We start from the raw sequence: 27,089 nt of genomic DNA on the forward strand, positions 1-27,089 counted from the left end.
TTCATTAATTTAAATGAAGTTGTGGATCCTGTCGAAAACATCACTTGACTTTTTTTTATTATTTTTAAATCATTTCCTTGTCTGATAATGGGCGCTGCTGGGCGTGGGGTGCTCAGGGCTCAATACATTTGTTTTTATAAGCATGACATATTTTAAAAAACAATTCATTTTTTTACGATCTTGCATTCGAGCACTGAATGTACTGAATAATAAGTTTTAGGTTCTCCATTCTTCTAAGGGGCAGTTTGCTGGTTTGGTTTACATCTGTTGTCTTTTTTATCTGAATTAAAAAGGATATTTTAAGTTATTTTCAAATCTTTGTTTATTTAAAGTCTGTTATATGTATTTGTATGTGGTAAAACTTGTTTTACTCTACCATCCTGTACAGGAAATATTATAAAATGAGGCAATTTATGGTGTTTGAACCCTCAATATGTTGTCCCTACATCTGTTTTAATCTACTGAGTACAAGCCTGAAGGGTGGTGGTCAGCGTTACCCGGTGTCGTCCCCAGTTCTGCGCATGTCCTCTGCGGTCCACACACTGAACTGGAAGCAAGCTGTGGAGAGAGAGAGGGAGAAGAAGACAGAGAGAGAGAGAGAGGGAGAGAGAAAGAGAGAAAGAGAGAGAGAGAGAGAGAGAGAGAGAGAGAGAGTTAACGGGGAACAGGGATTCATGGAGCGTGTCACAGCACCACTGTTTTCTATGTCTTCTTGTCCACGATGCCCTTTAGGATTTCAATAAGATGCGTGTGTGTTTCCAGATAATCAGTTTCTTCCTCGCCGTCAACTTTTACTGCCAGCCGCTCCGAGCTCAGGGTGAGTCCGCCCGTCTCTTGTATTTCAGCTGTGCCTGTCATGTGTCCATTTTACCGTCTGCGTCGTTAATGCATTTGGGTAACTTGCTGAAAAATGACCGGACGGTGTAAAACGCAAGTCCCAAGACTACTGTCGTTTGTGCACTGCAGGTCCGGACGAACTTGTTGATTCACTGACAGCTGCCATCCGTTAGCCCGAGATCTCGCTCCTAATGTAGTAGTGAGAACTTCACGCCAAACTCCATTCACAAATCTGACAAAATTGTATTCCCTTATTAGTGACGGGGAACACCTCGCAGACTGATGGACGCGACGTTTTTGAAATCAGAAAAGTATTCTGCTAAATTCGGGCAACAAAATGTCCAGCAACCTGCACTTTTTTCAATAAGACTTCTCCATTTTATCTGAGATTACACGGCGCTAGCTACCGCCCACCACGGAGTGTCTCGGTGTGATATGACTATGGGAATAACTGGGAAAACGATTGTAAAAGTTGTTATTTAACAACGTTTAGTCCATGTATTGCACGCCGAATTAAAAAAATGCGCCTTTGACATTATCAAACGGCTTGTAGTGGTGATGTTTACGTATGTATCTACGCCGAAAAGCAAAGCGACTATATATTAAATTAATCCGTTATAAGAATAAACGTTAGCATGACGCTCTGACCGTCTCGGTGAACGCGACGCTTTGGGCTAGCACCCTGTGTTTCTGAGAGCAGGAAAAAAAATTGGGACGAGTCCTTGAAGTTTTAGGACAACTATGGGGTAGTCATTAAATGCTTTTTTCTTTTAATATTTGAATGCTAGTAAGTTGTAACAGTTTCAAAAGTGCATTTGATTTGTTACTTGTGTGACAAACAGCTGGTTAAAGGAAAGAAACAGAGCTGACATTGCGGATCGGGAGGGGGAAATAAGTGAAACGGAACCGTTACCGCGATGGCAAACGCCATGAACAATGTACTTATTTTGGGTTATTAGCTAATGCACACAGCTTCAGGAGTTCATTGTTAATACATATAAAGAACCAGTAGGACCCATTATTCCATTCGGCATCCCTGCCATGCCTTCAACACGCATTTACTTCTATAAAAAACATAATGTTGTAACTTGTTGGCGCCTTATTCCCATACCCCTTCCCCCTCCTTCCCCTTCCCTCTGTTTCATAAGCACTGGCAAACTTTGAACGGAAAGTAATGTTTAATGAATACCAGCTATGAAGAGCATATCCACCACCAGCGTGGAGCTAAGGATTTTTGTCCTAAATCATGTTTCACTAGCTTTCTTCGGGGGAAAGACGTGAGACTTGGGGACTATCGAGTCTGGCTGGTCAAAGAGAACCCAGAGCAAGTCAGCGAAACATGAATCTTATTAGCTCAAGGTGCAAATTAATTCACCGCAGCTCGTTTAGCTAGCCGGGCAAACACAGAGGTGTGTCAGTGCTGTTGGACAACTGGCCGTAAACTGCTTTCACTTGTTAATTGGCTGAGTCAACATGGAGCTGTCCCTTTGCACTCTGTTGCTATATTTCTTTCTTCTCTTCTCTTTTTTTTGCCATTTGGCGAGACGTCTTCTCTGGAGACATTCAGCTGTTGCCGCTCTTTCATATTATTTTGGCTAATGAGGATCTTAGCTTAGTGTTTTAACCAAAGCGGCTCCAGGGGTTCGGGTCATAAATTGGTCTAACATGCTGGTGGGTAGGTCTTTGATGTTTCAGTCCACATGGGTGCAGGATGTGGAGTCACTCCAGATAAATATCACTTTGTATCATATTTTTTCTTCTTCTTCTTGTTCTGACACATCTGCCAGGAACATGAAAGCAACACAGCTCTTTAGATCCTCATTTGGGGTCCACATTGTCTCCCAAAGGCTTGTGACAGTAATAAAGGTCTCAGACAACAGTCTCAGACAAGGTATAATACATTACACCATGTGGGAAAGTGGTCGGCCCTTAGGAAGATAATGTCTATATTCTGACATCCTCGGCACACTTATTTTTGTGTAGAAATGCCATACATTCCATACTTCTCGACTGAGGTTTTGTAAAAACTTTGTTTCTTTCATGTTGTGATTCAGTTATGGAGGCTAGCCGTGAGAGAATGCATCTGGAACCAATTTTGCCTCCTCAAAGCAGAAGGGGAAGAGGAGGGGAAGGAGGGAAGTGAACGGCGGCCCCTTTTCTTTCCATGTCCACTAGAGCAGGCTCGGGCCTGAATCCCACAAACCTAATTATAGTTATGTGAACACAAGATTAAAGTGCAGCATAAAGTTGAATTTCTTGGCAATCCCTTTATATACACTATTTGAATTGACTATTACATATGATGTTTTTTCCCCACTGGCAAGTCGTTGCTAGTGTTTTGTCAAGGCTAAATATAGATACAAATAAACAAGCCCAATAAACATCTGACATATGATGAATTTCCTAACCTACTAACCCAAGTGCCTTCATCATTTTAAGTGTTGATTGTAAAAGAAAATGTTATTTTCTTTGCATGACACTCACAATACGTTTTAAGATTGTGGAGAATTTTGGCTCAAAAAAATCGGTCAAGCTCTCTATCATGTGGAGAAGTGAAAAAAAGTGTGATTCAAAAACACAGGAATTATTTATCATCTCTATCTATTCATAATTACCTTATACAAGATTGGTTGTTTTTTATTTAAAAAAAAAGGGTATGCACAAAAACAAATGTCTGTCCTGTCCGTGATAAAATAAGAATATTTGTTTCTTAAGAAAATGTCAAATAAAATTATTACAGCATTTGGTGCTATTTTAGGAGTTTTCAGCATATTCTGATAATTATCAGCATTATATCATGAATTGCAATTATTTGGGCTATAATCATTTTGTAACATTGTCTCATACCTAATTGAAATGCTTCTTTAAAATGGATTCTAGGTGATTTTGCAGCTCTACAAAGCTTCATAAATTGAGCTCCATATTCTGTCAAATAAAATATATTTTCCCTTGTTGCCGTCTTATGACATTGTCCTTTTAAGTCATATTTTATTAATGTTTGCCTGCTTCCTTTTGAGCTTCATATAAACTAATGACGGAAAAAGACATTTCCATCCACTTTGGTTGCCTTATTTTCCCAACATTATGAAAGCGTCAAATCCTTCAACTTTAAAATACTATTTGAAATCCAGCTTTCAACGTTCCCTTTTTAACTGTATCCCAGCACCAAAAGGCGTATTAAAATTGGTCACATTTTAAACATCTATCCGAGGAGCTGGGGTCAAGCTTACAATGTTGTCTCTACTATAGAATGTTCTTGACATTTATTCATACTAAATTAACTTCCCGCCGGCAGTTTGTTCAAAAAAAATATTAAAGGGGGAAAGTAAAGTAGTTAGCTTAGCTTAGTTTCTAAAATTAACAAGTTCAGTACTAGAGCAACTAGCAGACTACTACTATTATAGTTTATTGCCACGCAGCCCGGAGCTAACGGCTAACGTTAATAGAGGTTACGTTGACTCGCTTTTGATGCCTTTGAGCTCTATTCAAAACGAACATTGGGGCGAAGGTAAATTATAGCTATCGTGATGTGTAGAGTGAATTATAATCTGCAGTTTATGATACATCATTTCATTTAATCATAGCAAGTGTTTGAATACAAACACAATCTTTTCTCACTTAATCATTTAAATTTGCTTAAATGTCAATAACTGATGACAATAACAAAGTAAAAGGAGAACAGTTAGAATGTAAACAGTTTAACACACTTTTGAGGAGTTGAAATATTTTTTCAGGTCAGTAGTACGGGTCAGTGGTTAAAAAAAGTTAGTCTGGAGCCTTGCTGTTAATTATACAAAGAAGATTAGAATCAGCACGTCAAACTCAAACTCAATATCACATCTCAGGAATCGGCCAGGAAAACAACCGGTTCGTCTCCTGTCAAAATGTTTAATGTTCAAACTAATTATTGTATTTGAAATTAGTAGAGTGCTTTCGCAGGATAATTACATTTTTGGCTCATTTCCTGAAAGTCTTCTTGTGTCTTTTATCATGCTATGCATACTGTATTTGGGATATTTAGGATATCTATCTTATCATTCGCACCCCAAAATGAATAACCCTATAAACCAATGCTTTCTCGGAAGCACTCCAGGAAGAAATTTAATTTAGCTGTAATTGCAACCAGTCAAACTTTATTTTCCATTTAATTTTGAATGGGCTCCAGTTGGCTTGACTGTGTTGGGACCACAGAGGATACCAGGGATATTAAACATAACAAGATTTTTTTTTTGAACAAAAAACATATTTTCTATATTTTTGTTGTTGTGGTGCTTATCTCATCATGCCTAATTAGAACCCCATAGGTTGAATATCAGGGTGACAGGTAGCATGTACAATAATTACAAGCAGGCCGAATAAAATGATTAAGTGGCTTATTACAGTCCTGTAAAAGTATTTTTATTTAAGAATATGATTCATTCATTGCTGTCAGGATGTGATTTGGAATTTCAACATAAATATTTAAAAAAAAAATCTAGAAGATTACCAGATGAGCTTTTAAAATAGGTGCTGTAACTTTTAGCTGTACTTTAAAACGAAGAAACATGGCTTCATTAAGACGTTACCTAACTCAACAGCGCGGCTCAAACAGGGAATGAATGACTAGCTAGCGAGCTAACGACAACGGTTAGCGTAGCTGTTAGTTATTGTAGCAAGCAATGTGACATACGAGAGGATACAACGGGCTGCACCAGAACCTTTTGGACCTTCTGTCTGCTGCGCTCTGCTCTGCGCTCCGCACTGTGCTAAACTGAACTTTTTTTTTTCAACATCTCCGTGACTTATTGAGTGGCCTAATAATCGCGTGACACAACGAATGGATAATGCAATTTGTTGCCAACTTTTTTGATAATCGATTTTCATCATACAATTGAGAGGTAAAGTCCCTCTGTTTCCAGTGGACTACAGTGGGACCTCATATCCCACATGATTATGTACGGTATTTAGTGGTAAGAGGCAACAAGTTTGTTCATTTCAAAGCTCATTTTGCATGTCAAGAGTTTGTCGTCTTGCTGTCAAAGTACAATGCTGTGAAAATACTCAAGTTAAACAACTGATTTTGCCTCGATGGATAAAACGTTTCATACAATCTCACTTCTTTTTGCTACCAGAGGAGTCGAATGCTGCTGGTCAGTAGACTGAATGCATGTTTTAAGACACTTTCGAATCAGCTTCACTCTTCAAAACCAGAGGTTGATTTGAACACCTGACTGTAGCTAAAAACAGTTTCCCCACTCTGCCTCAGTCTGTGGCCATATGCCCCTCATTTTGTCATTTCCTAGTACATTCATAGGATACAGCACGTCAGGTCTGCCTCCCCCTTTGATTCTATTAATTGAATATGATATAAGGGGGCAGGACAGACTCTACCATCTGGAGGTGTGTGTGTGTGTGTGTGTGTGTGTGTGTGTGTTTGTGTTTGGCATCTGCTGTCTCTCTTATAGGATTCAGGTGTTCCGGAGGTTTCCTGGAAGTGTGGTTGTTGTGTTTGTATGCTACCGAGTTTACATCTGGTCAACATGTGACTCGCCACTCAGACTCTTTACATAACCATATAAACACAAGAAAGTGGGATGAATTTTACTTATAATAAAAACTCACATGTCTTGTTAATCCATGCACATTTATCCATGCACATTTATGCAGCAAAAATCAAATTATGTTGAATTGACAGCTATGACAAGGACTTTAAATTACATGACACTGTTGGAAGTTTCCATGGCGAACATAAACATTATTTCAGACATACAGATAGGCATTCAGATCTTCTTTTAAGAGTAAAAGAGTAAAAAGGATGTAAGTCCATCACAGGGAGTATTGAAACCAAGTCTGTTCACAGCTCGCTCACAGGCAGTATGATGGCAGACCATAATAGTTCCGTACAAGTAGCAACCTCTGGTTCTGAAAAGTGAAGTCAATGCTGAAGTGCCTCGGAGTACCTGCATTCTCTCTACTGACCATCAGTGGGCGACTCCTCTGTTTGTATAGAAGTCAATGAGAAAATGACTCTCCTCTTTGGATTTATTCCGTCAGTAAACATTGTAAACAAGGTGATTGGCTACAAGGAATTTGACAGGTTGCTACCTGAGCCGTATACAGCAGCTATAGCAGTGGCCCCCAACCTTTTTTGCGCAACTGACTGGTTTCATGTCAGACAATATTTTCAATATTAAAGTGCTTAAAATACAGTTATTTTTTACGCCGAATTACTGGGAGTCCTGAGCTTGTTTTTCTTCTACGAGCTGGGTCGGGGTGATGGGAGACACCCAACATGTGTTCTTTATATCAAGTGTATTCCGTAACTTAGACCTTTATGTCCAGTCTACTACTTAACTTAAACCCTGCTTGACAAAGGCACGATGTTTGAAATGGAGGCAGGTTTTCAGAGCGTTGTTTTAGCAATCTCAGGATATTCTGCCTTGATTTAAGACCAGAACACTAACACAGTTAAACTGACTTTTACATTTTGTTGTGGGGGTAACTTATGACATAACCTCTTGACATGTGTCAAGAGGCTCAGACACAGACAGATGTATCCTGTCAGTTTTCCAAATAAAGTATCTTTTTAAAAAGAAAACTTTATTTTGTGTTTTCAACACATCCGAGTCGTCCTTGACATCCAAATAAACAGACATGATAAAGCAAATAGCAAATAGTCAAAACAGTAGCATTTAGCGTCGGTAATCTAATTGCGAGTATATATTCTCACCCTTACATACATGAACCTCCACACTAACAGATGCCCATACACATATACAACCATCTACACACATACCCGCACAGCATACCCGTATGCTTCCTCCTACATGTACACATTTCCACGTACACACTCCACAAGGAGGGCTCAACATGGAGGGAGGACACTACAGTTAAATGTAAATACACAAAATAAAGTAAATAACCAAAGAGGAGAAAAAAAGGAAAAGAGAAATAAAATAAAAAATACTTAAATGAAAGAGAACTAACATTAATATCAGGGCAGGATTTACAAATTGGCCTAGCAGTGGTATTCTGGTGGTAGAGCTTGGTTTTGTTACTCCAACCTCCTCTCCGTTGTATACATGTATAGGTATAGTGTAACCCAGATTCATCTTCTTGTGATGGTATCTGTTGTCATTTGTAAGTTTGCAGTCATTTTTTTTCCATTGTGTGGACCTGTTTTAATCTCTGTCTCCACTGAGTTATTGTTGGTGGATTTGCATTCTTCCAATTCAGTTATCATTTTCTTGGCAATTATAAAACGATACGCAAAATATACCTCAGATCTATGTCTGTAAAAACATCTTCGGAACTTTTTTATTTTAAACTTTTTTTTCATTAATTCATTCTTTCTGTGCGGCCCGGTACCAAAGGACCCACAGACTGGTGGTTGGGCACCGCTGAGCTATAGCACGTTGTTAGCACATTGTTTCTCCTCCGCCGTCCAAATACAGACAGTTATCTTCACTTGTTGCATACAAAAAACAAGATAGTGATGGGGAAAATGCTGAACTTGAGGATTCAAAATTGTAGATCACAAACCAATAGGGGACGCCAGGTTCTGTATCAGGTAAATTTTGCACCCATCATTGTCTCCCAGTGAGCACTGTCAGAGTGCTGAAGGGACCTTTTTTTTTATTGTCTCACATGTCACCAAAGGTAAATGTTGACTCAGTTTACTATTATTGTTTTCCACCTGAGTTCTGTGGCAGAGGGATCATTATCAAATCCCCCCTGAATGTCATTCCTCTTGTGTGAAAAGCCCCAGAAATATTAAAACCATACCCGGGTTCAATGATGTAGTTTATCTGCTTATCTTTTTACAAGTCAAATAGTGATGAAAGAGGGGCAAAATCAGTTTTCTTTCAAAACATGCTCTGTTGATTCTTTAATACTCAGCATTCTATTGCAAATCTCAATGAATCAATGCACAGGAAGTGACCTTTGACCTCCATCCATTAAACTCTCCCCCCACAGTCTGCAGCAGCTCTGAGGAATGCAGGAAGGAAGGCGGTAGCATACAAGAGGCTTCTCTGAACTGAACATGTGTGGCTGTGTACTGAAGTTAAAGTAGCAGGAAGGTTTGAGGGGACCTTAGCAGCCAATCTTCATTGCTGTTTTTGAAGTCCGTCATTCTCAAGTCTCTCAGAACACATACGCCGACATTTTATTAAATGTATAAATCCCACTGAGTTAAGACGTGTGTCTCGCTTCATGACCAGGCACACAGCCACACACGATTCTAGGGGTACCAAATCCATTACGGTTACGTCTACCATCTCCTCTCTTGGTTTGGCTCTCCAAGAAACTCCAACAGACTAACCATAGACATGAAAATAAACACAAGAATACTCATTCAGTTATTGTTCTCGCTATTTATCACTACCCATGAATAACTATAATTCATAATTATATGTGAGGTTCAAAATGATTTTAATAATGGTGGCCAGAAGGGTCCAGGCTTCATATCAATTACTCTGCAATGTGTTCCCAAACACATTTAGCCAAAACCTTACTATTTGAATACCTCCAATTCTCACAGCTGAGTAGTATGCCTGTGCAAGTGTGAGACTGTTTATGTTGAAGGGTTTTAAACAGACAGCAGGGATGAGAGTTAGTGCCTCCAAATCTGAGGCGATGGTTCTCTGCTGGAAACCGGTGGACTGCTCCCTCCAGGTGGGGACAAAATGCCTACCCCAAGCAAAGGAGTTCAAGTATCTCCTGGTCTTGTTCACAAGTGAGGGTAAGGTGTAGCGAGAGATCGTCTTGGTGAAGAGGGAGTCAGAAGGTGAAGCTCTCCATTTACTGGTCGGTCTACGTTCCAACTCTCACCTTTGGTCACAAACTCTGGGTTGAAATGCGCTTCCTCCGTAGGGTGGCCGGGCTCAGCCTTAGAGATAGGGTAAGGAGCTCGGACATCAGGAGGCAGTTTGGAGTTAAGCCACTACTTCGTATCAAAAGGTGTCAGCTGAGGTGGTTTGGGCACCTAATTCAGATGCCTTCCGGACACCTCCCATTAGAGGTTTTCCAGGCACGTCCAACTGAACTGCTAGGAGGCCCAGTTAAGTTCCAAGACACGCTGGAGGGATTACATCTCCCGGCTGGTCTGGGAACACCTCGGGAAAATGTTGCAAGTGAGAGGAAGACCTGGGTCGGCCTGCCGGCCCTGTTGCCAACGCGACCCCACCCCGGATAAGCGGCTGAAAATGGATGGATCGATGGACACTGAACGAATGAGTCGATCAAAAAGCCACATTCTTCTAGGAACATCTGAATTTAGTGCGTACCGAAATCTGTAAATGCCCCCAAAAAATAGAGTGCCACGCCCCACGATTGGGTCCATTTCTTCCTTCCACTTGCACATGTGCGTGTGCATGCACAGGAAATGGGCGAGCAGGAAACCCAGAGTAATGGTACAGTTAAATAGAAGGGAGGTGCAGTGAAATTCCTCTCCTTATCATCACAGCAGCCAGCTCACAGTGGTGCGCTTAACTGCTCTTTCCAGGTTCTTCATCATCGCTGAAACTGTCCTTTTTTCTTTTTACCTGTTTTAAGCGGGAGCAGCGGCTCCTCCAATGGGTAGAGGAAAACAGCTCTCTTTAATAGTCCGTCTGCTGCGATAAGTCAGACTAATAACAACAGAAAAGCAACACTTTCAAAGTTGGTTCAATGTTCTGTTCTATTACAGGGGGAATCAGACAACAGACAAACTCCGTACATTTTTGGGATGTCAAGGATGAGTTGTTAAGTCTTGAGTTGCCTAAATCAATTAGACTGCAGTTGACTATGAATGTGTGCTGTAAATCACAGCTTATTGTCAAATAGCCATCCTTTTTTAAATTGTTCATGGTGTGACAATTGTATGCAGCTTCTTTTGGATTTAATGTGTCCATCAAAAAACTAATAATAACATAACATGTTGGGAAATGGGTTTATCCTGTGCATCAACGTTCCCTTGAGGCAGTTCGGAAGATGTGTCTGTGGCAGGCGGCAACCTCCGCTCCTGCCGAGTGAAGCCAATGCAGAAATGTCTTTAAACCTGCATTTTCTCTGCTGACTCCTCTGGTTGAGTCTATGAGAAAATGACTCTACTTGGGTTACTCCCTCAGTAAACATTGTGAACATGAATGTATGGTCTCAATCTCTAGTTTCAAGTCTTCTTCAATACAACAGGATGTTTATTTAGTAAATTATGGTCCATTTAAAATCAGATAGACTTTCAAGCGGAACTTACTGTGATTGACAGGTTTCTGTCACTTCAGAGTGACAGAAACATGACAGAAATATGACGTCTGAAAATGTAATGGTGAACCAGTTTCAGAGAACCCAGAAAAACAACCTTACACCCGTCCAATATGAAACGGAAATTATTGCTTGTATAGAAGTTGCGCAGCAGTCTATTGCACTACTAGCTTCTGTGACTGATCCACTCCACATAAACCACAGTGTTTTCCCCACAGAGCAGATACTCCTCTCACCTGCACATCTAGTTTTGGCAAACAAATTAGCTGGCCGGCGATAGATCACCGATTATTTCCCCACCACATCCACATCACCGCTGAGATTATGTGAAACTCTTCCGCCCTGCTTTGATTGTTATTGCAAGTCAGAAGATGCCTCTTCTTGCTGCTTGTTTCCTATCTTCGGTCACTTCGACGTTGTGTAGTTTGTTTGGATGTGATGGGGGGATTCTTTACATGTATTCACACACAAAGCACAGATGCAGATAACAGTGTGAATGACACAGAAAGAAAAACACTGCTAATGTGATTTGCAGGTGGGACTGTGAACACAGAAACAAAAGACTCAATTTACCCCTATAGTGTTTTGAGTAACCCCCCGTCTTTCCCCTGGAGAGACCTCATGCTGACACATGAGGAGTGTGTGTGTGTGTGTGTGCGTGTGTGTGTGTGTGTGTGTGTGGTTGTGTGTTTTTGTCAAAGGGACTTAAATCATTTGGGTTTCAAAAACTCCTTTCAGACATTTATGGCTTCATCGATCTCATAACTTTGTGGTATGAGAATTTAGTAGAGTTGTTTCAGGTCTAAATCTTGATCCAAACTGTGGTGAATAATAAGATACAATCATATAAGTCCTAATAATTAAATGTGTGTGTTTGCCGCCAATAATAATAACCACCATAGATCACAATGACAAAGTAAAAAGATGTGTGTTTACATTGACTTTGGGATGGATGGATTTTGCCGTGCAGTTGGCATCTTTAGGAAAAACCAATACATCATGATAAACACCTCCTATGGTTAAAAAATGCTTCATTAAATTCCCTGATATACATTTAAAGCCATACTTCCCAGCCCTTTGGTTCCTAATATGAAGTATGACACACTCTCAAGGGGGAAGAGACACAGATGTACTCATGTTTGATTCCCTTTTACACAATATGATAGCAATCTGTTGTTTTTTTTTAGATGACAATAATGACATTCACATTTTGAATGTTTAATGTGTTGGTAGGCTGATCCATTTGTTTACAATCCTGACAGTGAGCCAGCCGAGTGAATGTCACAGAGCTTGTTTGACCGGTCTCTCTGTCTGTGTTGTTGGATACATGAAACATCACTACTTATTTATATAATTTTTTTAATTCACATTATAGTCACATTCAAAATTCAAAATGTTTTTACTGTCATATGCACACATAACAGACAGTTATTCTATAAAATGAAAAGTTTATTTTCATTGATCCTTCTAACACAGAATTACAGTAAACTTAAGCTAAAACAATAAAAAAAAATAAGGCACAAAATATAAAAGATATAACAGTATTGCACAACAATATGATAATAGTATTGCTACTATATGATAAATATGATAATAATAAAAATAGTATTGCTTATTGTATCTTCATACACTATGCATTGCTACAACAATGCTCCAATGTCCAAGTATGGTCATGACATGAAGTCACAGCAGCCGTTTACAGTTCAGTGATGTGTGTGTGCATGTGTGTTTTTGTGTTTTGGGGATGGGGGGGGAGGGGTGAGCTGGTGACGTGTGTGTGTGTGTGTGCGAGTGTGTGTTTTTTTTGGGGGGTGGGTGGGGGTGGGGTTGTGGGGGGGAAGTGAGCTGGTGCTGTTCACCAGCCTGATGGCCTGTAGCGTTTGCCTGATGGCAGGAGTGAGAAGAGTCTGTGTTTGGGGTATGTTGTGTATCTGAGGATGCGGTGTGCTCTCCTGGTTACTCTGGTGGAGTAAATGTTTTGGAAGGCTGCTCCTGAGATGTACTGTGCAGTTCGATTTTTCCATGTCCTCCGTGGTGAGGACCAGCCACACAAGAAAGCTAACTTGTCATCTGGATGTCTGAATGAGGTTCTGCAATGTAGCTAAGGGGCTGACTGCACTGGGCTCCTCATTCCACAGACCACAGTGTAACAATGTAGCAGAAGATGGGTGCAGGGGGACGGGGGACGGGGGAATTGGTGGGAGGGGGGATCTTGTTTCTGTTGTGTGTATGCTGAGCCGTAATTGGGCCAGTGCTCATTAGCAGCCGGCCCGGGGGCCTCATACTGTACATGAGTGAATGGCCTCTATCATCCCTCACTCTCCTCTGCCTCCCTCAAATTATTATGTCACCTGCTATTATTTGGGAAAGCTGTCTCAATGCATGTGTGTGTGAGAGATGGAGTGAGAGAGGGGGAAAGAGGTTAGAGAGGGAAGGGTCATTTAGACTTGGGTCTTACGCATTGACGCAAGACACGCAAGGGCCCCTTGCGTAGTCCCATCAGCCATCTTGCGTGCGTCGACCACAAGCCGTTCGCAGCCCGCCACACTGTGATTGGTCTGCTAATCACATCCTTTCTGAGTCTCACATTTCCGGTTTTATAGCATAATCTCCCTTTTTTTAAAAAGCCATAGCAGAAACACCTACAATGGATCCCATTAAAGAACGTTTGGCTGAAGAGGTCCGCAAATATGAGCATTTGTATAACCCGTCTTTGACGAGGTATAAGGACACGCAGATGGCAGTAAATTCCTGGAGGGAGATATCCGCCGGACGTCGGTGTGCAGGTCGACTCTAAACGGTCGTTGCGCCACCTTCTGTTCTGGCGTATGGAAAAGGCACGGGAACTACAAACCAAAACGAGTCCGTCAATCCTACTGCGCGGCTAGTTGCAGTTGCAAGACTTTATATCGCCCTGGGGAGTTCATTTGTTCGCTGTTCCAGAGAGACGAACAGAATCAGCCTAATCGGGTCAAAGAAACCCCCAAGAACTGAACTTTAGAGCCACCAGCAGGTTGACACAAACTATTTAGTGGGTTGTCATGAATTTTTGAAAACGCATACACACACACATACACGCATGTGCAGTGGAAGTCTGCTCTTCTTTCGAACATCAAAGCTGAGTGCAACCCCAGTGATGGAATCCAGATCCTCCTGTGTCAGGCAGCTGAAGACACATAATCAGAGGGGTTGCTCTCTCACACACACACATAAACGGACTGCTAAGCGGGCCCAATGTGCAGCACCGACTGGAAGAGAGAGTTCCAAATAAGGACAAGGAAGATTTAAGGCCCCCCCACTCAATATTCTCTCAACTGGATACACTTCAGACTTTTGTTTGAAATCATCACAGACTTTTAGACTTCACTATAATTGATGACTTGTACATTTCTAACTCAATACACGACTAATAAGTCAAGAAATCAGTAACAAAATATTGATTAAAAAAATGGTGTAATAATATCAAGAGTTTCAATTGAACGGAATCCCAAACATTCCAACCCTGACTAACCACGACCAGAATTTAGCAGCAGTTGCATGGACATACAAAATTTACGTGAAATATTCCCAAATCCCGTATCACAAGTGTTCCTATTGTAAAACAGGGTCCCCTCAGCAGTAAGCAGCAACCAAACTCCCTGCTGTCGTCTCCTCTGCCTGCCTCTCATACCGCCATCCGCTCGGCTCTCCACCGGCACCCACCGACAATGTCATTAAGCTCACCGAGGAAGCGATGGAAAACAGGTCTGACGGCGAGGGAACCCCTGCGAGCGCTTGCACCTAGCGGCACAAACTAATACGAGCTAGCGGAATGAGCTAGTGGCACGAGCTGGCGCTGTGGAGGTGATGGGAGAGCGCTCGTTGTTCCTTGGGTGAGCGTGGTGGCATCGTCAGTGGGTGCCAGCAGAGAGCTAAGTAGGGTGGTGGAATGATAGGCGCCACAGGGCGGGGAGGACAGCAGGAAGTTTGGCTGCTCGCAGTGCTTGGTGCTAGCTTGCAGCGCTCGCTGCTTGCTCTTCCCTCGAGGTGTTCATCTCTCTGGAGGATGAACCCTTGCCGGCCCTTTCCTCTGCATACATCTCCTCCTACAGTAACGCTGTAAACTATAATGTCCTTACAGCTGTATCACGACTAACTAACCTGTCTGTCTGCAGATCCCTCCTGTTGCCAACATGCTGCCGAGTTCTCGCCTTGCAAAGAAGCTTGTGACCAGGTACAGACCCCCTGCCCCCCCTCCCACACACACACACACACACACACACACATACAGAAGCCCACTCCTCGACCCATGATAGTCAGCCTATGAATAGAGGTTTTTGAAGGGGAGTGGGGGTAAACTATTTTTTTTGTCTTCTGGCTCTTTGAAGTGAAGAAAAAAGTCTCACCCTGTTTCAATTGGGAGCAGGTGACGCTCTCTCTCTTTCTCTCACTTTCTCTCTCCACATCCTTCTTCATGAACGTAAAAGAAGCTTTTCCTCCACAAGCAACAAACAGGCAGAGAGTTCAAACCGCTTTTGAAGTGAAGAGGAAGGCTGGACAGAACTAGCTGTCATCCTATTGACCAACATCGCCGCTTTGCCAGCCAAAGAAAGAAAGAAAGAGAGAGAGAGAGAAAATTGATAGTATCAGAGGTTCAATGAAAAGATAGAGATGGATGTCTCAAAAGAGAGGGAAAAGTGTGATGGAGGTGGAAGGGGGGAGTGATGAAGATGAAAGGGATGGAGAAGAACAGATAATGGACTGACTAGAAGTATAATGGCCTCAGAATACCCCTCCAAGGTTGTGCTTCAGGTCTGGAGTGTGTGGGTGGGTGTCGGTGTAACCACCAGGACCATTTTTAGCTCTAATGGCTGGCTACGCCCAGGAGCCATTCTTTAAGAGGTGCGGGTGGTTGTATATAGAACCCGATGGCTCTTTGGAAAATGAAGACGCGGTTCCTGGCTTTTTTTATTGATTCTACTGGTTTGGAACATTTCAAATAAACAAAATTAAACTGGAGCTTCTTAAAGGTCAGCACCTGGGGTTGTCATGAAGGTGATTCCATATTATCACAAGTTCCCCTCAAACAATTTAAAGAGTGTCTTCTGCTGTTTTGCCTCCGGGGCCAAAGTTGATGCTCACTTCAGGGCAAAGCGCCTTCCTTCCCTTTACCCAGCAGCTAGGAAGTCTTGAAGGAGCTGCAGCATTTGTATTGGAGTGAAAGAAAAACGCTGACTCTCAGGCCTTGATGACACGCGATTGGAAAAACGCTGCTTTTCTTCCTCTTCGGCCCCCACTGCTTGATGGAAAAAGAGCCCGTCAGTCTGCCAGCCAGCACTTCTTCACCTTTCAAACATGCAAAGGGAGTTTTACAAACGGCCCGCTCGATTTTCACAGTTGGTCTTTTGTTGCATCAGAGAGAAAGAGGGGGAAAAGTCCTCTTTGATTATCTGTCAACAAATCGATGTCGCTCTGCTTGGCGTTGTGTTTTTTTGTCACTTGGGCGGGGACGCCAGGGCACTTGCAGAAGCTGCGGCTTGAGTTCCCACTGGTCTGATGGCTTTCCTCCGATACAGTTTGCTCCAACCAAAGACGAGTACAACAAAACCTGATTAAAAACACATGAGGAGCGTCTGGCATGAAGGAGCCGTTCCCATCTCAAAGCAGAACTCCACGTTACAGCTGGTGGAAGACAACATTTTACCTACATAAACAATAAGTAGACGCTTCAGTAATTCCGTGGGGACATTACTTAACTTTGCAACGTTGGTGTCGTTTTGGTTTGAAAACGCCGGGGTTGTGTTTTTGTTTGGACGGGCAAAAACGGAGACCTTTTTGAATGACGGACAACCACGTTTGCTGCTTTATTGGGTCTCGTTATCGTCATGACCCCTGTCACATTATCCTTTTCCTGAAGATGGTTAATTCCAACGTCAATAATGCATTAACGTTGTTGGTCATGCTAACCGCCGTCGTGCACTTCAATTCTGAATCGTGCATAATGCTACTACTGTCTACATCTACCAAAAGGAAGTAATTATTATTTGCCTGCACCCAGTGAACATAATATGCGTTTTCAGGCGAGGGAGCAGCGACGGAGAGGATCGCGCTAACGCGCTGAATGGAGCTCGAATCATTAGGCACATTTTGGTATTCTTTGCCTCTCAAATCAGTGATGTCGAACAGCAGCGAAGAGAATTCCTATCCTCACCCGCTCGGTTTCATGACTTCACACTTCAGCCAGAGACTGCTGGCAGCGGCCGTGTTCTCCCAGGCTCCCGCCCCTGTATGTTCACACAACACTTGGTTGTGTTGTGTGTGTGTGTGTGTGTGTGTGTGTGTGTATGTGTGTGTGTGTGTGTGTGTGTGTGTGTGTGTGTGTGTGTGTGTGTGTGTGTGTGTATGTGTGTAGAGACACAAACCACACACTTGTATGCCATATTGCTGTCTAGGACAGCATATCTCAGAAGTGTTGCAACTTCATAATCCAGCACTTTCCCATGGCCCGGACGCATTCCTCTGTATGGGGAAACATAATACACGGCCGAAGGTGGTCTCCTGAACCACAGTGAGCATCATTTACTGGATGACGGGATCTTGATCAGTTCCAATAACTCAGTAATAGTTGTGGGGTGTTTCACAAGCCCTCTTTGTTTAGATTTTTGTCTCTTAACTTTTTTTAAAGGAACAGTATGAAGCTTTAAGGAGGATCTATTAGCAGAAATGAAATGTAATATGAATAAGTGTGTTATCTTTAATGTATGATCACAAATAGAGAGTTTTTGTTTAGCTTAGAAAGAGACATTTATATCTACATATAAATCATTACAGTAGCCGAGAACGGACCAACTTCAACCCAAACACTGGGCTCGGGCCATACAAGCTTTTGCAATTCTGTGTTTTCTGCGCCCGCCACTCGAGTTTGACACATGGTAGAAGTTTTAGCTGATGCTCTCTACAAATTCCCCACCAGAGGGTGCCAGATCCTACACACTGCATCTTTAAACAGAACAATACAAACGTACACCATCTTTTCTCCGACTTCTCACAAGTAAACCAGAACAAATACTTTGTATGTGCGTATTTCGGGCGTATTTTCGGGCATTAGAAGAGCTTTTTGCTCTTCTAATGTTTTTTTTTTAATCTGGCTCTGGAGATCCTCCAGCCTGGCTCTCCTCCAGCCTGGCTCTCTTCGTATATGCTGGTTTTCTCCCGCTGAAAGCGGATGTGCACACTCTCCAGCCTTTCTTTAGAGCTCTTGTGGCCTTCCTTGTTTCCGCCCTTTTTGCTCCAGCTGGGCTCGATGGAAAGCCTGGGGTCTCACCAGTGCCTTCTCAGCCCCCCCCCCCTTCTGATTTCGGAGAACGTCCTCCATCTTGCTCGATTTGTACTTTGAGTAATAAACATCAATGATGTAAACACTCATCTCGTCCCACCAGAGTCCTGCTCTCTGTCCAGCTTGTCCGCCCATCAAGTGCAGCTTCATCCAGAAACCATGAGGAAGACGTGTCTCGTTGCTGGGTCTGCCTGAGGTTTCCTGCGACTGGATCTCAGCCAGGAGCAGATTGGGTGGTGGAATACCCTTCAAGTCAAGAAGTGGCGTGTGGCCCGGCAGGTCTGGCTGGTTCGATGGTTCGGCTCTCCAGGAATTATTCCAATCCTCACACTTCCTTCTCCAGTGTTGATGAGTGTATTAATTCAGAAGCCACACGTTCTTCAGGAATAACGAAGAAAAGACGACTAATGAAGCCAAACACTAGTGAAATCTGAGGGAGCGACTGGCCGCTGGTGTACATGCCGCTTTCTTTGCAGATATTTTTGACTCATTCAATTTGTCGAAAACCTTTCCACTACTGTTTACTGAAAGGCTCTTGAGTGATAGCTCAACTAAAACACTATTTATTATTATGACTGATGATAACATTTTTAACAAATATGTGCATGCTTTACAACAAACAGTTGTCACAATAGTGAGCGCTGCTGTGATACTTAATGAACCTGCCTCGCCTTAAGTTCTTAACCCCTTTAGACTCCTGGAAAACCCTTCCAAAAATGTCTTTGAAGGACACTACCAACAAGTAAAATAAGCTCAATAATTTCAGAACTGTATGTGATGTCAGTGTGTGTTGAGCTCTGACGCTCTGAGAAGACGGAGTGCCCTGTTAGATGCAAGTTGGTTGAACTAGTAAAAGTTTAGTTTGGTTTCTACAAGAAACACAAACATAGATTTAGAAGATGTTTTTAATACTTCTGTATTTTTCTCCCATGTCGCAGCTCGCCACTATAAAGAGTGAGTCTCGTCTGAAGCATCTGCTCCAGAGGTTACCCAGTTACTGTCCGGAGTTAATGGTGAGTACTCTTCCTCTATGACAACAATGCTGGCTTATTGATCAGTCGGTTGTTTATTTGGGTTGTTGTGTCATCTTGCACCCCTTATTGCGGCGCAAGGCTCAAAAGTTCTCTAAAGAGAACTAAACGGAGAGCTTTTTGACTGCTATTTTAAACAGGAAGTGGGTTGTTGGTTGCGGTTACTAAAATACTGGAGCACCTGGTTAAACCTCACAATCTCTCACACACACATGCAAGCAAGCACGCACACACATGCACACACACACACACACAGAGGCCCAGAGCTTCCCGTCCCCATGGGTAATTAGAAAGCAGAGAGGCTGGTTTTCTGCTGAAACGAACATGTGTCTGGTTCTCATTTATCTGAACTGATCCTGGTCAACTATTGGCGTACATTGACAGTACAATCCCGATGCATGTGTTTGTATTATTACAGCCGCTACTAGAGCTGTATTGGGACATGTTACTTCTAAATGTGTGGCTGTATGGTTTTGTGTTTTTTTCTTTTTAAAATTCAGTAAAACATATGCAGTACTTATGACAAAGGGACACATTTACTCTTACTTGAAATCTTAAATTTAAAAAAGGCAGAGAGGTAAACAAAGGAATTGAACACTACATGTGGCTGCTGTTTCAAAAGTCCACTAGTTAAGAAGAGAAGAGACAAAGGCCAAATAGAAAACATGCAACTGATGAGCATGAAAGTTCATTTTTGACCCTAAAAACAGCTAACACCAAGCTTGGTTACTATGGAGATGGTTCGGTTATCATCATGTGACCTAAGCGGGATATGACTATACGACTACATGACTATGTCCACTTGTTATACACAGTCTGTGACTCTGCCCACTTGTTAAACAGTCTGTGTGAGATACGCAAGTTTAATTTAGTTTTTTTAAACTGATGATGAAGACTGTAACAGAAACACTGCATAGTTGGATTAATGTAACAACAATAAAATAAGTTATCGGACATCTGACGTCCCCACAACGGCTCTCTGCTTTGGCTCATGTACACTGCAGCCTTATTCTTCCTGTCATGTTGTTGCCTCATTGGCCCCTACTACATCACAAATCATGTTTATGCCTCGTGTGAAGACACCGGTACTCCCCGTGCAGCCTCATAAATGATGCTGACGCCCGCTGACGAGACCCTTTGTTCCCCGGCCAAGAGACACACGCAGGGAGTGTTAGCAGTGACGTGGAAACTTCACACAAAATGACTGTGCTGCGGAGGCATAAGAACATGAAAGCTCTCTCTCTCTCTCTCTCTCTCTCTCTCTCTCTCTCTCTCTCTCTCTGTCTTTTTCTCTCTCTCTCTCTTTCTATCAATGGGGTGTGTCCACTGTCTACGAGAGTTGCAATTGCACTGCTGCAATGTTGTTTATATTGTGTATGATCCATATACTTCATATTATTTATGTAAACCATCCAATTCTGTGTACTTTATTAGTTCAATTCAGGGCCAGTTTGTCAAGCTATGTATTTTATTAAACCTCAAGTCATCTGACGTTAACCTTTTCTTCCCCTTTGTTTTCTAGAATGAACTTTGGACGTGCATCAACTCTTCACTTCCAGGTAAGAGAAGAGCGTTGGCATGGAACCCTGTGTGTAGCGTGTAAATGTCTCTGATGTCACGGCGACAAATCACCTACTGTGCAGTTCCCCTCGGCTCTCTCAGCACGGCGGTGGTTAGCTAGCTGTGATGGGGACGGGTAGATAGTGTCAGTGCTGGTGTCAGTATCTCTTTAAGGCTAGTGGTATTATTACTGGTGTCGTTTTGGTAGAGTGGTAGAAGAAAGATGAACGCTGCTCTAAAGACAAGAGAATCAGATCATAATTCTCATCGTGGGGCTTTAAATGTTACAATGTAAAAATAAATAATAATGTTTGTTTTTTGTAGTCATAGGGGCATATGGTTGTTTTAGTTGTCACGTTTATTTTCTATTACTTGAAAAGGACACACTTGAAAACTAATTCCAAAGTCCATGATACCAGACACACATACTCTGTGGCGTGTTCCTACAAAGTCTATGAGGGTTTTAGTACTGTCCTACATAACATAACTTTGTGACAAGAGCAAAGGAATGCAAGCCCGGGCTTCTTGCACATCTGGTTTATTCATTATATCTTTAAATTCTGGTTCATGATGCTGTTTTTAGAGAAAAAGAGTTAAAAGATTGTTTGTTAACGTGATCGTATTGATCAGATGAGATGGAGACGAGATATTCCCCCCGTGACTTTAATAGTTTGCTCGCTTTCCACACGTCTGTTTCCCACCCCGGGCCAACTAGTGCCAATGGTGCGAGACACACCGCAAATAAACTTGGGCCACAGACGCTGGGGACGACGACAAAGTGATTGGGTCTCACACTGGAAGCGTTCCAGGCCGAGCCTTTGCAAAGACTCAAAAGGAGGCACCTTGACTCCAGGAATGACCCAAACCAAAACATTTCAACCGAGCTGTATCTGCTCCCTGTATCTGGTTGCATGAGAAGTAATGGCAGCGAGTGAAGCTGTTACAGCTGTGAGCCAAGCTGGATCTGACCAGAGCAGAAAGCAGGCTACGGATCAAAGGCCTAAATCCTGCCGCCTGTGCTCAGAAACAAATGTACCTGTCAGGAACATTTGAAGCTTAATATCCCCCAGATTGGGAGGTATTGTTATCCTTTTCTTCTTTTTGCACCCATTAATAAGCACTAGCGTCTATGAGGACAGAACCTTCCTTCAGAGCCTGTCGGGCTCTAATATATGGTCAATTTTCCTTCTTTTCTCTTTCACTTTCTCTGGAGCTGGAGCTCAACGTAGAACACAATAATTAGTACAGGGTGTAGCGGGGCACTAAGAAGGTACGCTGTATTCTTTGTGCACCGCAGGAAAACATTGTGGTCAATTATGTGTCTCAGCCAAGCTGATGGGTTTTTATAGTGAGGCTGTTCTTAAATAGACAAACCCATTATTAGAAAGCATCTTTGCTTTATCGTGTAACTTTTGTGTTTGAAGACCCCAGCAAAGAATTAACGTTTAGCTTTTTGTGAAGCGCTAAATTGCCTTTAAGTGCACGGTACTGGCTCATCCTCAAGATGAGAAGGACTGTTATCTTTTTGGTCTCGCCATTTCTGCACCAAGTGAACACACTGTCAGACAGTCGAAAGGACACGGAGCTCATCTCCTGTGCCACATCTTTTGTTCGTAGTCCTGTTTCTCGTTCGCGAAATTGTTTCACATTTAATTCGAAATAACTTTTTAATTTAAAACAACTAAATAATAAATATATGTGATTTTCATGGGTAAATTGGGTCACTGTAGCAGCACCAATTTCACAGGTGTGGCAAATCAAGATACCTAATAAACCTGGGACTGGTCACAATAAATGTGCAGTTTTATCACAGGTTTGCATGTCATTTCACAACACTGTCCATCAGAGGAGCCGTCGAGTCGAGAGTCTCTGAGGCGGTTCCTTTAATGGCCTGTGCAGACATTCTTTGGTTCTGAGCGATCCAGCCGTTGCATCAGCAGGCTGGTCTCGGACATTGCAGCCGGGAAAGGAGACGAAAGTGAATGTCCTGAGCTGGTGCTGTTTTCTGTTGTCTTCCGATGTGACAGTCCTGCAAGCAGCATCCCAGTAACACGCTACCTCAAACCTCGGATTGTCTTCGCAACGTGCTCATTAATACATACTTTAACAAATTTGTGAACGGGACTTAAGGAAAAAAATACTATTGTGTGTGTATAAAAAAGTCTTTGATTTTTTGTTTCAACTCATGCAACTCATGCAACGAAAAAACACACAAAAAAACAGTGTTTAGTTTAGCATTTTTTTCAGTGTAGATCAAGGTAATGATGAGGGTCAGTCGTCCACACACTGCATAAGCTCCATGAAACCGATACACATAACATACGGTGGGTTCTATAGTGTTTGATTTGTCTCCAGGAGTATCCAGGAAGTCGGAAGGCTGGGTGGGGCTGGGCTGCTGCGAGCTGGCCATCTCAGCTGAATGCCGCAGGGAATGCAGACAGGTGAGATATCGTGAATGCAGTGTGGCCCACTTTCTGTTTTCAAGAAAAAACTCCCAGAAATTTGTTTTTACTGTACTGTCATTACACTTTTTCCTTTTCCCTTATAGGCGTCATCTAAAAATGACATAACTAAAGTATGCAAAAAGGTCACCGAGGTAAGTCCAATAACATGAATTCAGTAGCTGCAGGTGAAGTGGTTTTGTATTCTGATGATTATATAATGAGCAGAATTGATGTGGAGACTCAGGTTATCTTACTCTGGCAGAATTAAGTAGAAATATAAAGATATATTTTACCACTTTTTTAGTGTACTTCTACAAATAATTTAAGAGAGAAGTAGAGTAATTTTCTCATAGACTTCTATACAACCAGAGGAGTTGCCCCCTGGTGGTCCATAGAAAGAATGCAGGTTCAAGACACTTCAGTCAAAGCGGTGGTTGCCGCCTGGTACAACTGCTACTACTGTAAAAATTGTATACAGTTGTCCCTCGCTATAATGCGGTTCACCTTTCGCGGACTTGCTGTTTTGCGGATTTTTAAAAAATTGTTTTTATTTTTTTACAGCTACAGTATGAACGTGCATTGTGTTCGGCGTCCTGATTGGCTACGGGACCGTACTGTACACCCTTATCAATCAATCTTCTCCGTGCAGCGTCTCCTGTACAGTACAGAATACGTTCGGCTAAAAAGACAGTGGAGCGGCGCCAGAACAAAGAGGCGCGGTCAGAGGACCTCGTAGATTGATCATTAAAATGAAATTTGCTAAACATGTTTGGGCTTATTTCTTTAAATCCGCGAAAGTTTGAACTTTGAGCGTGTTTAAATAAGAGAGAAATGTGAGAAAATGTTAATGCCTCTGTGAGAAAAGGGTATAAATGTGTGTGGTTAGGGGTTTTACGGGCTTAAAACATGTATAATAATTGTAAAAAAAAATTAAGCCGATTACTTCGCGGATTTCGTCTATTGCGGGTTATTTTTGGAACGTATCCCCCGCAAAAAACAAGGGACCACTGTACCATACTAATAGTCACTTTTTATTAAAAAGTGTCTGTTTTTTATATGTTTTAAAAGAAAACCAAATAACCAACATCGTTTAAAAGACAACTTTATATATTTGGAAAATAACAAAAAGGGATGGAGGAGAGAAAATACATTTAGATGCAAAAAGACTTCCCTATAAGATAAGAATATAGTCATCTTCATGAAAAGATAGAGGATAGAGTATCCAACCTGGGATGTGGAATCCAGCTTGGTGCAAGGAATCAAAAAGATCATTTTGCAGTGGTTTCCTGTACCGGCAGGGTATTTTCAAATCTATTTGCCTCTTAAAATCTGAGGAGGAGAAACCACTCTTTGGTTTAACTGCTTGTGACTCACTGACTCATTCTAAGACCTTTGAATTAATCACTCTGCCAAATCAACCAATGAGACACTGCTTTAGTATGTTGTGGCTTTTAGCTCATACTATGTTCACATTAATCACCACCAGCTTCTCTCTTCTTCTTTTAGAACTCCCTCTACAGCTGCATCACCAAAAATGAAAGTAAGTGGTCACACACACACACACACACGTAATCGAGATAAACAGTGACGACGCCAAAGGCTGCAAACGCTGATCTCACAGCTCCCCTCAGCCAATAAATAAACAACAGTGTACGTGTGTGTGTGTGTGTGTGTGTGTTCCCGCAGTGGGCTCCACCTGCTGCAGCTATGCAGGGCGCCATACCACCTGCAGGGAGTACTGCCAGGCCATCTTCAGGACTGACTCCACCCCCACCGTGTCCCAGATCAACGCCGTCAACGAGTACTGTCATAGCCACAGCGCCCAGCTGCTCAGCTGCGTCAGCAACTTCACCAAGTCCTACCCCATACGCAGCCCCATCGACAGTAAGTCTGTACACGATCCACCCTGCACACATCCAGCCGACACGCCATTGTTGCTTTTTTACAGCAGCACTGGATTCAGAAGTCATAATGACTGTTTCTCCAGAGCATTATTCCTTAAATACAACAATGCGAGTTGGGAACTCTGCCAGAAGCACTCCAATCAGTATCTATCTTTGTTGGTATTATAGGTGCCATATGTAATGTCTAGCCACATGCTTCAAACAGATAAGGGGCAGCATTTCACCTCTACAGGGTCCATGTATTTTAAATACAGACGTGACAGACAGTTGCCACAACGACCCTAACCTTCATCTCTTCATACTGTTATTTTCCCAACCCCAACGCCTGTGTGATCTTCACCTCAGCAGTCGAGCTGTTTTCTTTTCCTACTCCTTCGACTTTTCAGACTGCAATCAGGGGTTGGGGATTTAATTTAAAAAAAAAATTGAATGCGTCACACATCAAAAGGAGAAAAGTATGCACATGTTAATATCCAGCATGCCCCAATCCGACCAGCTTTAGGCATAAAGTTTATAACTTTTCCATTTTTGAACCGAACGACGTTTTTTGACTAAAATCCTTGGTAACAGGCCAAGTGTTGTTTTCTTGCAGATTCTGGTTCTTTGTGTCATTATCTTTCCAAAGAGGGGTCTTACAACTCTGTAGATTGTTGTTTAGGCCTTGAACCATGGAGTTGAAAAAACTTGGAGGTGCCTTGAAAAGGCATTGTTAGGAAATCTTGTTCAAATCATGCTGGATGTTCATAGTAATGATCAAAATATGGTATAATTCAACATTTTGAAACAGCTTGGCTTATTTTGTCACTTTACTTGAGAGGTTTTTACTGCCAAGAAACCCACAGCACTCGATATCAGACAGCTGCTGCAGCTGACTAAAAAACATGCAGCGTGTGCAGGAAGCAAACACACTGACACTGGAACAGTTTAGAAGTAAGGTCTGTTCAGGTGCTCCCCAGATGGTTCCCATTTTCCCCAGTTCCTTTTAACTTCACCACGTTAATGAGTTTGAAGTCGTAATGAGGAAACAACATGGACGGTACTATAAAGAGTGGCATACATATACATACGTATACGTTTTGTGATTATTCAAAAACTACATGAATGTCTCCCAATGTCTATAAGGGGGGGGAAAATCAAACAGACAAACTGGGCCAAAAAAATAACCTCTTTGCCACAGGTGACTAACTTTATGTTGACGGAACATTAGCAGATGAGGGAAAAAGGTTTTCTTGTTGAATTGTTCGTGAGTTTTGGCATCTTAGTAGGTAAAGACACTGACCCTGTTAGTGGTATGGAGGTCCTGACCGTAAAGCCCACTTCACTTCTGGGTGTGGACCTACAGTTTACAGTAGCATCTTTTTGTTTACTGTGCCACGTACAGTCCATGTATGTGCTATATTCTGGTCGGAGTCATAAATATCATAATATCGTACATATTCCATCACTCATCCACCCATGCCTCTCATCCAGGTCTGTACTGCTGTGACCGGGCAGAGGCCACCCACTGCCAGGTGGCGTGCCGGCGGATCCTTCGCACCATGAGCACGGAGCACGAGATCATGGAGGGTCTGATCGACGAGTGTGGCTCCCAGCCCCTTCCTCAGGAGCCCATGTGGCAGTGCTTTCTGGGCAGCGCTCAGCCTCCCTCCCCGCCCGAAGAGGAAACCCCCCACCCAGCCAAGATGGACTGTGCCAAGCTACACTGCTGCGCCAAGGCAAACACCTCCCTCTGCAGGTATAGCACACTGCCGAGCGGAAGCCGCGCACGTAGCATGCT

At 42.5% G+C, this 27,089-nt stretch overlaps 1 protein-coding gene across 1 annotated transcript in view; it reads left to right on the top strand.

The window, feature by feature from the left end:
* The first annotated feature begins 639 nt into the window (after positions 1–639).
* Positions 640–27,089, top strand: part of reck (reversion-inducing-cysteine-rich protein with kazal motifs) — a 58,480-nt gene continuing 32,030 nt past the window's right edge. The window contains exons 1-9 of the mRNA XM_068582112.1: positions 640–817; positions 15,213–15,271; positions 19,312–19,386; positions 20,927–20,963; positions 23,320–23,405; positions 23,513–23,560; positions 24,915–24,948; positions 25,095–25,292; positions 26,783–27,047. Coding sequence (XP_068438213.1) covers positions 745–817; positions 15,213–15,271; positions 19,312–19,386; positions 20,927–20,963; positions 23,320–23,405; positions 23,513–23,560; positions 24,915–24,948; positions 25,095–25,292; positions 26,783–27,047 — 875 coding nt within the window. The 5' untranslated portion in view covers positions 640–744. The remainder of the gene's footprint in view (positions 818–15,212; positions 15,272–19,311; positions 19,387–20,926; positions 20,964–23,319; positions 23,406–23,512; positions 23,561–24,914; positions 24,949–25,094; positions 25,293–26,782; positions 27,048–27,089) is intronic.

Source organism: Clinocottus analis, unplaced genomic scaffold, assembly GCF_023055335.1.
Source record: "Clinocottus analis isolate CAN_PGR_092001 unplaced genomic scaffold, fCliAna1.0.p SCAF_18, whole genome shotgun sequence".
Lineage (NCBI taxonomy): Eukaryota > Metazoa > Chordata > Actinopteri > Perciformes > Cottidae > Clinocottus > Clinocottus analis.